Source organism: Carcharhinus amblyrhynchos, chromosome 6, assembly GCF_965287045.1.
Source record: "Carcharhinus amblyrhynchos chromosome 6, sCarAmb.v2.hapA, whole genome shotgun sequence".
Lineage (NCBI taxonomy): Eukaryota > Metazoa > Chordata > Chondrichthyes > Carcharhiniformes > Carcharhinidae > Carcharhinus > Carcharhinus amblyrhynchos.
Genome location: NC_137329.1, coordinates 51957167 through 51974049, shown reverse-complemented (window position 1 = coordinate 51974049; position 16883 = coordinate 51957167). Strand labels below are relative to the sequence as shown.

General features: G+C 42.0%; 2 protein-coding genes across 4 annotated transcripts in view; one reads left to right on the top strand and one right to left on the bottom strand.

Moving 5' to 3' along the window:
* Positions 1-3565: 3565 nt before the first annotated feature.
* Positions 3566-13064, bottom strand: LOC145343921 (large ribosomal subunit protein P2-like). Its single transcript, XM_080190454.1, has 5 exons — positions 12949-13064; positions 10886-11009; positions 10754-10802; positions 4229-4315; positions 3566-3682 (listed from the first exon to the last, which is right to left on the bottom strand). Exons 2-5 carry the CDS (start codon positions 11006-11008, stop codon positions 3606-3608), a joined length of 336 nt encoding a protein of 111 aa, XP_080046580.1. The 5' UTR covers position 11009; positions 12949-13064; the 3' UTR covers positions 3566-3605.
* A 59-nt stretch (positions 13065-13123) lies between these two features.
* The window catches only part of pidd1 (p53-induced death domain protein 1), a 72189-nt gene continuing 68429 nt past the window's right edge, over positions 13124-16883 (top strand). For 2 of the 3 annotated variants that reach the window (XR_013886821.1, XM_080190452.1), the window contains exon 1: positions 13124-13230. The gene's annotated coding sequence lies outside the window, so the exon portion shown is untranslated. Of the gene's footprint in view, positions 13231-16668; positions 16811-16883 lie in introns of those variants that run through there. The other variant, XM_080190453.1, reaches the window with a different exon arrangement.

The following is a 16883-nucleotide window of genomic DNA, read 5'->3' as shown; positions in this document are numbered from 1 at the left end:
AAGCTACTGGATTCAACTTTTTACTGCAAGTAATTGAGTGGAGAAGGCACTTCAATGACTTGACTTGCATGAAAAAGCCAAGATAAGACTTGCATTTATTTAGCATGTCACAATCCCAGAACATCTTTAAATGCCAAATTACATATTTTAAATTTAGACACTGTAATGTAGGAAACATGGAAGCCAATTTAGGCCCTAAAAACAGTGAAGTGATAATAACTTGATACTCAAGTGTAGTATTGGAGTTGTACCACCAGGAGTGATCAATAGGAAAGTCGAGGGGAAAAAACTGCACACTAATCCAGTGAAAGGCAAAAATAATGCTTTCCTAGTTTCACTGTTGCACCAGTTACTAAGCTCACTTGTGGTAACAATGCCGCATTTTATCTTAATTAATGGATTCAACATGTGACAATCTTGTTAAAAAGCTCATAGGAAGACAAGCAGATTGGTGTAATTCAGAGTATCATGCTGCATTGCAACATAATTGGAGTCAAGCAACTTAATGTTGACTCATGAATAGTCCATTTCATGAGCTACTGAGAATGCAGATGGAACTGTAGCTCAATACAGAATTAACTTGTACAGGAGATGGTAGAAAAACATGCATTAGTCCAAAACAGATAATCCAATTACAAACCAGTGACAGATGTGATACATTTATAAATCACATGCTAAATACTTGGTCTAATCAGGATTTGTTCTTGTCAATTAATCCTTGCATCATTTTATATCGTGCACAGCAGCTCTTTAAAAGGGAGATGTTAAAATTAGGGCAACACTGGTGGGAAATTAAACACATTTTATAATCAGCATCATGGATAAATTGAAGAAGTCAAGTAAGTCAAATTGCTAGTCAGCTTTCCATAGCTCTCTGCAGAGCCAGGAAATGACAAGAGATTTGTCCAAAGGTATAACATGTGCATTTATACAGTGCCTTTTACTTTCTTCAAAAATGGTGCTGTGGGATTTTTTATGTCCATCAGAGGGTAGCGAGCCTTATGTTTAACATTTCATCCAAAAGATATCACACCCTTAGTACTGCATCAGAATGTCAGCCTAGATATTTGTTGAACCTATGTCTTCTAAACTTAAGTGCTAGCCACTGAGCAGTGGCCAGTACTCCATGCTGAATAGGCTGAGGAAACAAAATAGAGCTCAACCTCACACACAAAATCCCACATTTGACATTAATCTGTTGCAAGCACAACTTATTCTCTTCTGTGCCTATACAGTATTATTGCAAGTGATTTCCATAATTAATTGGTGAATGAGGCATAATATGCTCAACTATCACCTCCCATACCCTGTTTTAGTCACACGATCCATAACTTGGGCATGATAAATACGCAACCCAATGAAATATCAAAAACATAATGTTTCAAGGCCACCTAACAGTCACATATATAGTCAGGGCCAAGCTTACAGAATCAGAAACTCCCAAAATATGCTGACATGAATCACATGCAGCCTACATAAAACACAAGGGCAAGAAATTCAGTACAACTGAGATACAAAGGCAGAGCAAATGGGCTACCAGTCCACAAGGTTGCAGTGTCAAAATATTCAATAAACTCCAACACACTGAAAACAGGGTTTTACCCTGAATCTAACTGTTGAGACAATTTGACTTCACGCTCTTCTAGAAGACACTGGATAGTTGATCAATATCACTAATTTGCCTCTTCATTAGTCTAGAGGCCAATTGCAAAGCCTAACTTCTACTCTGGCTGAAGACTCATTTGGAGCCCCTTGGTTGCAAGCTCCTCAAAAGGGATATTTTCCACAATGAACTGTTGAATTATGAGAATTTGGAATACAAGCATAATTATTAAATATTGTACACCTTTCTTTCACATGGACTTTATACTGCCCAAACACCACTTGTTCCAACTGGTCTATGCCATTGTGTTAATGCTCCACACAAGTCTCTTCACACTTGACTTCACGTAGTTTAATTTTTACCTCCATAATCCATTTGCTGTGTACCTGCAGTTATTACTGAGATCCTAGAAAATAAGCATCCTCCATCACCAAGGCACACCACTTGGTCAGTCTTATACAGGATATTTAAGGAAAAATGTCCAATTGTATATAACTATTCTTTCATTACCCTCAGTCTCCTTGTTTTGGAGATCTGCAGCCTGAAAACCTCAATCACTGCCAAAAGTGAAATATACTCCTCCCCCTCCAGTTAGCCCAATTGAATTCTCTTATTCTGCACTGTTTCTTGCTCAGATTTTTAGAGACACCCAGCTCACACTATTGTTTGTGTTCGTACAGATTCACAGTTCTCATTACAAGAGTAAAAAGCAGAACTACACAGATGCCCTGTTGGACTTCATCCTAGAGTCTTAAAATAAGTGTCTAGCAAAATAGTCAATGCTTTGGTTTTAATTTTCTGGAACTCCCTAAATTCAGAGACAGTCCTATTATTCAAAAACAAAAAGGCAAACTAAAGGCCAGTCAACTTAATATTTGTAGAGAAAATATTAGAAACTATTGAAGAAATTACAGCATGGTTCCAGGGTCTCAAGGTAATCAGACAGTCACCTTAGTTAAGAGTATAAAAACCTTGGAAGCAGTTCAGATTTACCAGATGAATAACTGGAACAACCGGAACTGGGTTGTCTTATGTGGAAAACTTGAACAGATCAGGTTTATACCTACTGAAGTTTCAAAGTGTGATGTGATCGAAACACTGGATTCTGAGGGGTCTCAACAGGGTGAACGTGGAGGTGTTTCCTCTTGTGGAAGAATCTAGATCTTGGAGTCACTTTACAATACAGGTGACACGTGCTTGCTCAAGGTGGTGTCTTCGGAACTCTCTTCTTGAAAAGGCAGAAGCAGCAAATATTCTTAAATGGAGGTCTTATTCAAATCATCATCCACGACAACAGCTGTGCACCAGCTCATCAGCCAAAGATAAGCAAATCTCTCACCAAAATTAAAACTTGTTTTCTTCACTTCCTGGTTCCCTCAGCTCAGACATGGAAGCAGAGGGCAGGACACTTAAAAGCCAGCAATCTTCAAGTAATTTGATCCACAAGCCTGGATGGAGTTATTGACAGCCCTTCAACAGAGCACCATGGCACATCTTGTGTACACAAGCAGCAGCACTCCATTACCAAGATGGTCAACCACAGCACCCCCTTTGCACTGACCCAGCTGTAATGAAAACAACAGTTGAGTAGAAACCGAGCCCCAAATCTATTGCTCTGACTAAGCACAGTATTCCCGCATACTAAACCATTAGACGTCAAAAATGGTGATTATACACAATTCAGTATACAGTAATACTCCTGGTTTTAGACCCTTCATCTGAATTGGAAAATAAGGGGAAGAGAGACAAGGAGTGAAGCATTAATAGCTTCTTTGGATGGTCAGCATATCCAAAGTCTTCAACTTTTGGGTCTGTACACAAGGTGCAAACAACAGCTCAAAGGTCACGTGGTAGACATGTCCATGAAGCACAAGGAAATCCAGTCCATTTGCTTTTACTGCTCATTTGTTGGATTGCCAATAACCCCATATATACCACTGTACAAACACAAGGGACAATCTATTAAAACACAGAATAGTTTATTTTAATGACAGTTTTATATTTAGTCAAAGAGGCCAAAGCCCATGTCGTCATCTGATTCTTCAGACTCTTCTTTCTTCTCCTCTTTCTTTTCTTCAACTGAAGTTAGAAAAAAAGTTAAATTAAGATCTTCATTTCCGTACAGTCACATAATTTACTGAAATTGTTTTCACAGGATGCAGATGCTGTTAGCTCAGCCAGAATTTATTACCCCCACCCGATATCCAAAATAAGAAAGATAAGCAAAAGAAATTGCTCTGAAATCAATGAAAGTTTTGTAAAAAACCCACCAGAGGTTATCAATCAAGCGAGCAGAACTTCTACCGAGCTTGTGGCCTCAGTTACCACTAACCACAAGCACCTTGATCTCTCAAATGCCATTGTTAAATGCCACCAATTCTTTACTGGTGATGCTGTTGAAAACAATTAAGTCTAGTGCTTTACAGTACTATGTACTGTAAAAGCGGGCACACTGGCTAAATATTTAGAGATAATCAACAAGTTGTAGCCACAAATCTATAAACCCACACCCACCTCAAGCTCGAATCTTTACAGTTGCAAGTCAACTTGTGCATTCAATTCTACAGCATATTTATATTTTACCCCCAATCTTCAAACAGGCTGAACTTGAGGTTGAGCACTTACCAACAGCAGCGGCAGCTGGAGCAGCACCACCTGTAGCACCAGCAGGTGCAACACCTCCAGCAGGGACACTGGCAAGTTTGGCATTGCCTAAAAATGAAGCAATTAGTTAACAATGTTTCTATACTTGTGAAGGTTCAACGCAACTCCCTCTGCAATCCCCACCCTTCCAGATTCCAAAGCTAATGCCAACTAATTTCTAGTACGAGTATGCAATGGTAGTGTGGGGCTTGGGCTGTCAGTCCGCCATATAGACAGAAATGGAGATGGTCAAGTGCTTGAACAAAACAGCAATGTTGGTGGGGGGACACAGTGAATATCAGAGGGGTAAGGATCCTTGAAGCCTATAGTCCATGTGCAGCAAACCTATTGCCTTTCACTGATATCTGCCTTCTCTTCAAAACCACGCAAGATAGTCTTCGCTCAAATCTGTGTTTGCTACTTCTAACATTTACACATCTAGGCACATCATAAATCCATCATTAAAAAATTCACCCTAACAGATGTTAAACAAACTTACCTGTTAATTGTCTAAGTTAATGTCTTCGTCTTTGTAAAAATGGGCATTACAGTGGCCAATCCTCAAAACTACAGCTATCTCCATCACAACCCTTGCACAAAGATTAAGGCTCATGAGATCAGGGGCAACATTTGAGCTTGGATTAAGGATAGGTTAACTAGACAGAAAACAGCTTTCAAAGAAATGATCCATTTTCAGGCTGTAAATTAGTGAAGTACCACAAAAACCAGTATTTGGATGCCAGCCACTTAACAATCCATATCAATGACATGGATGTTTTACACACAGGACCCTGATCCAAGTTTGCTGACCACACATGTCTGGATAGGAAAGAAATCTGAGGACATAAAAGTTGCTGCAAAATGATATAGTGAATGGAAAAGATAATAGCAGGTGGACTACAGTCTGAGAAAAATGCAGAATTTAATTGGGGAAAATAGAAAACTATTTTTTAAAAAGGCAACATTGGTTTTGAGGATCTTTGTACACAGATCAAAGTTAAAATGCAGATATGACAAGCAATTAGGAAGCCAAATTGTATGTTAACTTTACTGCTGCTAGGTTGGTGTACAAGACTAAGAAATTTGAACCCACGCTTACAGGATTTTTGATTTCCCTGCCCAAAGCATCTTAGGGAGCAATTAAAGTTCATTAGATTGATCCCTGGCATGAAAGAAATTCCATACAAGTAGCCCACATTCTCCAGGCTTTAATATAACATTTAGAGATTTTGACATGGCAGACACAGAGAGGCTGTTTCCATTAGTTGGAGCTTCCAGACTGAGTGTCATAATCGATGAGCATGTTCAAGGCACAGATTGATGGGTGATCTTTGGGCATTCAGGAAATCATGGATTATGGGGTAGGATGGAAAGTGAGTTGAGCCAACATGTTATTCGATTTTCCAAATTCTTATGCTGGACATGACATCCATGTTCTGGGGCCCCTGCCCCTTGAATTTTCTAAACATCTTTACATACATCTGCTCCAACAGTGAGTTGTCCCCTCTTTATATCCTTCTCATCATGCCCCCATCCTTTTTAAATTATTCTGGATTTCCTTCTTTCTCAGCACCGAAGGACTTGGTCATCCCAACAGATTTCCATTTATCCCCTAGCACATCCCCCAAGGGTCCTTTCTCATTCTGTAATTGTGCAATGAAGTACATTAATATTGTCACTGCACTGACAATGCACAGAGTAATTTCAGAAGAACACTAGCCTAAAGTCTGATGATAGTGATAGCTCTCCTGTTTGAGGAGGGAGTCCCACCCAGAATTTAAACAAAATCTAGGCTGACACACTAGTGCAGCACTATCTTTCCTGCAAAATATTTAATCAAGACTCCTTCCACTCCCTCCAGTGTCTGGCCAACTTCCATCTCAATTACACCAGCCAAAAGGAGATCATCTAGTCATGACTTCATTCCATTTGTGGGAGCTTGCTATGCACAAACTAGCTGCCTACATTACAACAATGACTAAACTTCTGAAGTACTTCATTGTCTGTAAAGTATCATGCAATGCCCAGAGTGCACAAAAGGTGCTATATAAATGCAACTACTTTCTAATTAAATAACGTTAAACGCAATCATTAAATTAATGGCAAGAAATAGTAATCATGAGTGACATTTATAGGAAATAGTGCATTAGATGTAAACCCTTATAAACAGTAGTCAACAAAAGCATTAGATGTAGGGCAGCACAGTTGTTAGCATTGCTGCCCTACAGCAGGACCCGGGTTCAATTCTGGCCTCGGGTCACTGTGTGGAGTTGCACGTTCTACCCCTGGTCTGCATGGGTTTCTTCTGGGTGCTCCTGTTTCCTTCCATAATCCAAACATGTACAGGTTAGGTGGATTGGCCATGTGAAATTGCCCCCTATGGTCAGGGAGACTAGCAGGGTAAATGTGGGATTACAGGGATAGGCCCCAAGCAGGACTGTCATCAGTGCAGGCTTGATGGGCTGAATGGCCACCCCCTGAATTGTAGTGATTCTATGATCAACCACTAACGCCAAGAAGCAAAAACTATCACTTCAGTTAGTAAGGCAAGTGTTGTTATGATTGTAATATAGGGAACAAATATAGAACCAGAAATCACTTAAAATATTGACTAGATAATTTGTCTTAGTGATGTGGACGGAGGACATTAGGGGACCACTCAGTTCCTTGAACATTGCCATGGGATCTTCAATGCTCACTTTAAAGGGCAGGTGGGACCTTGATTAACATCCAAGCTGGAATAATGCATTACTTCTGTTAGCACTCCTGCAAAACTTCACTGAAGTTTCAGCCTATATCACGTGTCCAACTCTGGGGCTTGATACCACAACCTGTGCCTGAGTCACAAATACATCACTAAGCCAAGGCTGATGATTCTGCCCAACTCACCTGGTTTAACTGTAAAGGAAACTGGATGACAATTTTAACCATTGCTCATCTCTACTTTGGACTCTGATTTGTGAAGAAAGCATTCCCTCTCTGGACTGCTGGGGGATGCTTCAAACCAAAACCATTTCCCAGTGTCTTAAATACCAGGTTCACAAAACTTTCAACATTAAGATTTATTCTTCTCTCAAGTCTTTTTTTTAAAAAGAACTGACCTAGAATACTGTACTGAGGCCATCTGGCCCAATGTGTTATCATTCTGTTGCCCCGCAAACTTCTCACCCATCTATTCATTCATAAGAACATAAGAAATAGGAGCAGGAGTAGGCCATCTCGAGGGGCTAGATGGCCTACTCCTGCTCCTATTTCTTATGTTCTTATGAATGAATAGATGGGTGAGAAGTTTGCGGGGCAACAGAATGATAACACATTGGGCCAGATGGCCTCAGTACAGTATTCTAGGTCAGTTCTACAGAATGTGTCTCCAGCAGCCTACAGGCAGCACGTTACAGATGTGTAAAAATACGTACCTTGTCCTTTCTTTCATCAATTACCATAAATCTCTCTTCTGGTTACTGACCTGCCTGCTACTGGAAATTTCTCACATTTTATCAAGACTCCGATTTTGAACACCTTTCCCAACCCTCTATCCTTCATTGTAAGCAATCCTGGCTTCTCCAGATACTGATGTTCCCCACCCCCAGTAAATTTGCTCTAGCTCCTTACTAAGCCCTTGATATCCTTCCTGTACAATGCACAAACAACATTACTCCAGATAGGGTCCAATCAATCATTTATGAAGGTTTAGCGCAACTTGGATGTTTTTGTAATTTATGCTTTGTTTATAAATCAACCTGATCATGCTGTCCTGCCATCTGCAAAAATGCGTTACATAAATCCCCAGCACTCTGCTGCTGTACACTTTTTAAAACAGTACTGTTTAGTTTATATCGTGCCTCATCATTGCTACTCCATACTACGCAGCACCTGACATGCACTTAAGCCATCAAGTCTTCCAGCACCCTCTTCACTGCATTTCCAAGTTCTGGGCCACCTGCAACCTTTTTTTTTACAACCCAAGTCTAGCCACGTGTCAAAGAGCAATGGGCATAAGACCAACCATTAGAGAACACCACTGTTAGATTTTCCTCCAGTCAGAAAAACAAGTGTCCACTAACATGCTCAGCTTTTGTTGCATCAGTAAACTTATATCCCCTGTGCCTTCAACCCCATGGGTGTCAATTCTACCAAGAAGTTTATTATCAATAAATTTGTCATTTGCCTTTTTCCCAGGCAAATAACCATTTCATCCATGCAATGTCACTGCAATTCATCATGGTCACCTCTCCAAATTCAAGTCCCTTTGACCTAAAGTCCTTGATCACCACATTCAAAATCACAGGATATCTGGTGTAATTATGACCGCTACTGCAATCACTTTTGCACAAGAGATCATCTCTTCAAGCCAACTGCGATAACCAAGGGCATTTAAATTAAGAATCTATCGGAGCTATTTCCATTCTGTTGTCCACATCATCTTAAAGTGCCAGTGAATTATCCAGCAGTGTCTTTTCTAACAGCTGAAACTCAGGGCATTGTTCCAAAAATCACATCTGGTTACTTTCTCCTTAATCTGCAATATACCCCCCTGAGCAAGCAAACAGTCTCTACAACCGACACCCAATGTTTTCTTCCAGATTTTTGATTTTAACATGTGCTGACCAGCTATATCAAGGATGCCATCCATTGGCATTGCACTCATTTTAAGCACTTTACAGAAAACTGTCAGCAGTAGCCTTAGTGGACATGCTTCGGCAGGCAGCAGGGCCTGATGTGGGGAGGGGCGAGTGTCTATAAATCTGTTACTTTAACCTAAATCAAAAATAAGCATCAGCTACTGAGGCCACTAGTTTACAGCAAGAATTTTGTGACCAGAGTCAGAGGTTTACAGCACAGAAACAGGCCCTTCAGCCCAACTTGTCCATGTCACCCCCTCTTTTAAACCAAGAAGTTAGTCCCAATTGCCAGTGTTAGGCCCATACCCTTCTATACTCATTTTAGCCATGTAACTGTCTAAATGCTTTTTTTAAAAAAATTGTTCTTGCCTCTACTACCTCTGGCAGCTTGTTCTAGACACTCACCACCCTGCGGAGGAAAAAATTGCCCAACTGGATCCTTTTGTGTCTCCCCCTTTCACCTTAAATCTATGCCATTTAGGTTTAGGTTTCCCTACCTTCGGGAAAAGATAGTGATTATCTACCTTATCTATGCCCCTCATTATTTTATAATCCTCTATAACATCACCCCTAAGTGTCCTATATTCTGGGGAAAGAGGTCCCCAGTCTATCTGGCCTCTCCTTATAACTCAAACTATCAAGTCTTAGTACTTCCTAGTAAATCTCTTCTCTTTCTAGTTTAATAATACCTTTTTCATAATAGGGGGACCAGAACTGTGCACAGAATCCTAAGTGTGGCTTTACCAATGTCTTGTAATAACTTAAACAAGATGTCCCAACTCCTGTATTCAATGTTCTGGTCAATGAAACCAAACATGCTGAATGCCTTCTTCACTACCTGTGATTCCACTTTCAAGGAATATGAACTATACCCCTAGATCTCTTTGTTCTATAACTCTTCCCAACACCCTACCATTAAATGAGTTAGTCCAGCCCTGGTTCAGTCAACCAAAATGCATCACCTTGCATTTATTAAATTAAACGCCATCTGCCATTCGTCAGCCCACTGCCCCAGTTGATCGCCACTATCCACTATGCCACCAATGTTGGTGTCATCTGCAAACTTACTAACCATGCCTTCTATATTCTCATCCAAATCATGAATATAAGTGACAAACAACAATGGACCCAACACAGATCCCTGAGGCACATGTTGGTCACAGGCCTCCAGCGTGAAAAACAACCCTCTACAACCACCCTCTGCCTTCTGTGATCAAGGCAAGGAGTCTCAACACCAGGTTAAAATCCAACAGGTTTCTATGGTAGCATTCTCTCAGAATACCTTCTAACATCTTGCCCACTACAGATGTTAGGCTCACCAGCCTACAGTTCCCAGGCTTTTCTCTGCAGACCTTCTTAAACAAAAGCGCACTTACCACCCTCCAATCTTCAGGCACTTTACCTATGGCCGTTGATGATTCGAGTATCTCCACTACAGGAGTCTCAATTTCCTTCCTAGCCTCCCACAACATCCAGGATAAACTTCATCAGGTTCTAGGGATTCATCTATCTTAATGCACTTTAAAATTTCGAGCACCTCCTTCTCTGTAATACACACACTCCTCAACTCATCACTATTTATTTTCCCAAGTTCCCCAACATCCATGCCTTTCCCAACAGCAAGTACTGAGGAGAAATATTAATTTAGGATCTCACCCATCTCGTGCAGATTCACACATAGATGACCTTGTTGATCCTAAGAGGCCCTACTCTTTCCCTAGTTACTCTTTTGCCCTTTATGCATTCATGGCTCTTTCGATTCTCATCCACACTTTTCACTTTGTGCACAGGGGTTGCATTTCAGAACCTTCGCATGTCAGTAAGCACTTTGTGAACATTTCAACAATTTTGTTTAAGATTCTGCAGTCTAACTGAGATTGCTTACCAGCAGCGATAACATCATCCACGTTCTTGCCTTTCAGCTCACTGATGACCTGAAATACATTTAAAAGAGCATTATCTCCAGAAAGTCAGAATTCAGCCTATTGCAACACAAGTATCTACAAAAGCACAATACCTTATTCAGTCGCTCATCGTCAGCTTCAATACCAACACTGTCAAGAATCTTCTTGATGTCCTTTGAAGATGGGGCTTCATTGCCGCCCAACACGGCGAGGAGGTAAGCTGCAACGTAACGCATTCTGAAAAAGAAAATAAAAAATTCCATTTTAGGATTTCTATTCAACTTATCTTTCTGCTGAACTTGTGATCTCTCAGCCCTTTAGGCTTCACTTCTATCTACAGTTTAAAAAAACTTGTCAGCTAACCACAGGTTCATTTTTTCTCCCCTAGATCAATTAATGTTCTCCTGAAGGCACTGGGACACAGTACCAAGGTTATTAGTTGCTGTTTGTTGTGTAGGGAGCCTTTAGATGATGTGAAAATACCAATGTTTGCTCAAGCAGGTCATCCACAAACGTGGTTTACCTGTGCTATTCAAGCAACAGCTGAGCACAGGGTGCCGGTATCACTGCTGGAGAGATTTTAACAGCCAGATTAATATTTTTGGTTGGCAGAGGTACCTGGAGCACTGTGATGACAGTCCGATGGAGAAGGGTAATGTGGCTGCTTAAGATAGAAATGTATCACCGTGACTAACAGCTATTCTGTTAATGTTACTAAATCTAGCAAAGATTCCATTGACGTGACCACCACAACTGTATACATAAAATCTCCGGAGAAGGGAGTTCCACAGATTCTTGCCATTAAGTATGTATTTCCTTAAATAGTTAATGTTATGGACCAATGTTAGCCAACAACCCAACGTGTGCCAAGACATCACAAAAGCCAAACAAATTTGGATAGGTCAATTGTTTCCAATTAGATGTTAAGGCACCATACCCAGCTCCCAACCTATCTACGACCCTACCCACCAACCACTAGGCAAGTTTGTAAATTTAAGTGGTCATTATGAAACAGTTCAAAGTCAAAATAAGTAATTACAGCGTAACCCACAAGATCCAACAAAATCTATTATGGCAGGAAATTAAGAGTAGGTAAGGAGGTAAAGGAGGATGCAGCTAAAACTTGGGGTGGGAGTGAAGTAAGAAAAACATCCAAATGTCAGGGCCTTAATAAATAGTGTGATATGGTACATCCATTCTGTTTGGATGTACAGAAAATTCCTTCTGCAAAGATTCCACAGCAGGGTGTCAAACAGGTTTTTGAAAAGTAACAAACTTGCTTCCTTAATCACCACCCTATACATCCATTCATAAGCAGGTCTTCAATCCACTTGTACCGTCACATGCTTAATACGGCACATATTAAGCAAAGTTTCTCCAAACGCTTTCCAAGAAAATGAGAGAAAAAAAAATTACACGACAAGAAAAAAATCTATCAATACGGTCAGTTTAAATGGAAACTTTTAACCTACCCAAGTTAAGCAGACAAATAAAAATACGAGTAATATAATTATCTTAGTTCGAAATATCAAAAACATTTTACACAACTGTACGATATATATTTATAGAGGTTGCAATCTGGTGCAATGCAAGGATTGTAGAGTGGATTGGGAGTGAGGGGCAGCTCCAGGCTGTAGGCCCCTTTCATGAGTTAGCCTAGGAGGGAGACGTGCTGAGGATCAAAGGGTTCGCAGTAGCATGCGGCGGGGGGGGGGGGGGGGGGGGCAGTCCGTAGAACGGAGACGCCGCCAACGTTCCGAAAACGAACGCGGTGACATCTCTCCCGGGCCGCGTAACAATCGAGGCCGTTCCGATGCACGTGGAGGCTGCGCGTGCGGAGCGGGGGATGGGATTCCGACTGAAGGCGCCTTCGCCCATTCCTCAATCAACCAACAACTACCAGCGGCAGAACTATCCCCAGAGCCAGAGTGAACACTCGGGGGGGGGGGGGAATGAGGGCGATGCCCGGGCTCAGAGTGCTTCCCCCTACCTCTACTCTCACCATCCACCCAAAGGCCTGCTTGCCTAGGCCTCGAGCCTCCCTCACATCTCTCTGATACAGCCCACATGGTGTGAGGTTCCCCGCCGGTCCCCAGGCTAATCCGATGGGTGAGGAGGGGGATTCAGAGCCCCGGCTACCCAGTGAAGGGAGGGAGAGTGCTGAAACTGAGCTTACCTGTGCGGCGAAGCAGGCCTTTGCTATCCCCTCACACACTCGCTCAGAGCGGAAAAGAACGAGCCTCGCTCTGACTCCCAGACATACAGATGATGTGCCGGCCTCCTGCAGCACCATTGGACAGTCCCAGCCAGCTACCAACCAATCATACAGTCAGCTGAGTAATCCCTCAAGCCATTGGCTGGAAGTTTTTGAACTGCACTTGGCTACCTTTGCAATGGGCAGCCGGGGAAGAATGGTAACAATTCCTGAACTTTCTACGGTATACATGGACCTGTCAATGTAAGAAACATGGTTCAGTTTAAAATGTTTACATTGTTTAAAATGTTACTACCTTTGGCATGTCCGTAATTTCATAATTGACGCTTTTATTCACATTGAAGACTACTTTTTGATCTTCCTGCCTCTGCAAACAGGAAGACGAGAGAAAAATTTAACTGTGACTGACAGCAATAATTTTTCAACGCCAACTTTGACTTACGGTCTCTTGGCTTTGTAATTTTAGTAATGGAGTTTTAAAAAATAAATCTTTTTTGGCACTGCTGCTTCTCAGCATCGGAGATCCGGATTCAATTCCAGTCTTAGGTCGATGTCTGTGTAGAGTTTGCACATTCACCCTGTATCTGCGTGGGTTTCCTCCCACAGTCTAAAGATATGCAGGTTAGATGGATTGGCCATGCTAAAATGTCCCTTAGTGTAGGGGATGGGTTTATGGGACAGGACCTGGGTGAGATTGTTGTTGATGCAGGCTTGGAGGACTGAATGGCCTCTTTCTGCATTGTAAGGATTCTATAATTCTATGTCTTTGTCTCCAATCGACCAAGATTAGTAGAACCCCTGCCCCATAAGAATCCCTATTCCACTAAAACTCTTGCTGATGGACATGCAGAAACTGAGTGCTTCCCCAGACCTACAGGCCTGGCGAGACGCGCCATCAATAGGTCCAGGCAGCGGGCGATCGGGGTGGGGGGGCGTCCATCCTGACTGTCTGCCCCCTATACATTCATGGCCAGGTGTCCCTGGAGAGGGAGCATGCGGTGTCTGCAGGCACAGTCAACACCTTCCATGCCCGTTGGGAACCCCAGGGGCTGAGGTGCGTTATAGACCCCAACAATCACGCTTTGATTTGACGTCTCTTAAGTTTCCTTTGTACTTTTTGTTTCTGTTCGGGCTGTTCCCCCTCCTTTTGGGGAGCCGCCCCCTTTTTCTTTGTCCAAATGTAATTTGAGTTTGTTTACTTGGTTTGATCCAAAAGACCGACCCAAAAGACCGACGCGAAAGACTTGACCCGAAAGATCCCCCCCCCAACAGATTTCCTCCCCCGGCCAGACTTACAGAAGATTTAAGATAGAATCAAATCATTGAATCCATATAGTGCAGAAGGAGACCATTCGGCCCACTGAGCCTGCACTGACAACAATCCCACCTGCTTTTTTGGGGGAAGGAGTGTAAATTAAGTAAAAACATTGAACCTTGTGAAATCCTTCAAGTTTTCATTGTAGATTGTTATGTCTGTCATTATGGTATGTATTAGCTCAACTCATCAGTAAATCTTCCCTGTTTGCACAACTGAATGACATATAATACAGAACTGAACTGGGAGAAGGTTCAGGATTTCCAAGTCCTTAAACTCCTGTTAAGGAGGCCATCTGAATATATTTTTGCAGAGGAGTACTGTATTGTGGAATAATAGCAATGTGAAATCAGAGATGTCTTCCAAGCTCAGATCTGGCATAATCTTCACATCATTTTCCCTGTCTCACGATATGAAGCTACTAAATCATCAAAGTCCAGTTCGTTAATTATGTTCTTTAGAGGAGAAAACTTACTGCCCTGAGCTGATCTGTCTATGTTACTCCAGTCTCTCACACAAACCCTGCTAGCATCAAACTGCACTCTGAAGTGACCAAGTAAGCCAGTTGTATAAAATTGCCAAATCAGAGCAAACAACTATAAATACCAGAATTACTGGCACATGCACAATCTGAGAACGAATAAAAATAAGAACACACACATAAAATGCAGTATTTCACAGTATAAGCTTGTTGGTGTTATTTCATGTTGTCAGCATAAGGCTTGGGAGGCTGGCTTGACAGTATTGTCAGGGACCCAGAACAAAACAATAGTGAAAACGCTGGAAAATCTCAGCAGGTCTGGTAGCATCTGTAAGGAGAAAAAAGAGCTGACATTTTGAGTCCACATGACCCTTTATCAAAGCACAAAACAATACCTGACAGCACCATGCATGTTTTTAAAAATATCAGAAGTTTTACACTAGGTAGCCTCTTGGGTACAATATTACTTAATGTAAATTGAAGTGGACATCATACTCAAAAGATCTGGACTGCACTTTTAATTCCCATTATCCAGTTAAACAACATGGGGAGGGTGTAAGTTGAATATCTGTTGTTTGTACTCGTTACTGAATCCTGATGTGCATTTCCCTGTCTTTAAGGAAGGTGGACTGACAAATAATATAGCAAGACAAGGTATTATAAACAGTACAAAATACATGAATGAACAGAATAGTATGACCAGTAAGATTTATTGGTTTCCTACCAATTTTTGTTCGATAAAACAAAGGTGAAACCTAGTACTATTTTCCACTCCATTTCAAGCTCACTGTTTATGATTTCCTCCGAAGATGCTGTCTCTTCAGTGAGCGAGAGCTCCATCTTTTTGGATGGAGCCTTAGTCTGCTGATTTGTCATTCAAAGTTTCCACCTTGGACAGACTGCCTTCCTTTCGATTAAGCAGCTGACAGCATCAGTATTTCCGTTGAGCAGGTGGATTGCCAGGTTCATTAAATGACATCCGTGTTAATATAATAGTGAAAATTATAGTTGACAATTCTCATTCTGGCAAGCTCAAAGTAACATGCAGAAATAAACAGCCTGACAGCTGGCCTACCTGGTGTCATTCCCCACCCACCCCCAGAACCATTCTATCACCATACCATTAACTGTCAGGGAATAAATTATTTCCCAAACAACATTCAGAATTACTATGGAAATATGCTTGTCTGCCCGCTTGGTATTGGGAACAATATCTAAAACACAGGTAAGTTACAGGCTGTGCTGGTAAAAGTAACGCTTTGCGAGATCAGTTCCGCTCACCATTCTCCATGCCCACAATCAATGGTGAGGGTCTTATGCGCGAGACTGATGTCTCGCTTGTGACCAGTTCGTGGTCCGTAGGCCTGTAACTTGCGGCAAGCGTATCACCCAACCTACAAAGTAATTTCAGAATCATCCGGTTTGGTTCACCTGCGTGGTGTACACATAAGGACAAAGAAACAAATTTGCCAACATGTGCGAACTCGTTCAGTCGCTGTTTGCAAAGCTGTTGGCGCGGGAAACTTAGCTTGGGCTGAGGTGTTACCATCTGTCGCTCTGGGGACAAGGCAGTAGCTGAGCTCAGATGCGGGACATGATAGATAGCTGGCGGCTGAAGCTGTTGTCAGCCTTGTAGGGGAAACGCGACAGTGGGTAGGCCGGTGTTGGGAGTCAGTGAAACTTGCAATCCGTCCATCACCCTAAGAAAAGGGAGACTTAGGTAGTAAAGGTTGTTCCAGCCGCGTGATGTTGCAACATTCTGTCGCTGGAACGTTGGAAAGTCATGACATTCTAACGTTGGAACGTTGCAACATCAACTCTGGGATAGTGAGTGTCAAGAGGCGGGAAGAAATTGCCCCGCGGGCGCTTTCCAATAACTGGACGATACAGCAGTGGAACCGCACCTCACATTCACTCTCAGACTCCCTCAAACATAACCGATTCAGGCTTCTTCAACTTTGAAACAGATGTTGGCAAATCGCCTCAACTACTGCCGAATCGCTGGCACTTTAGTCCGGATTTAGTTTGTAAGTGTGATTTCGCTGATCTGGAATCGGGAAGAGTTTTAGCTTCCCCTCCCCCATTACCTTAAACTTCATC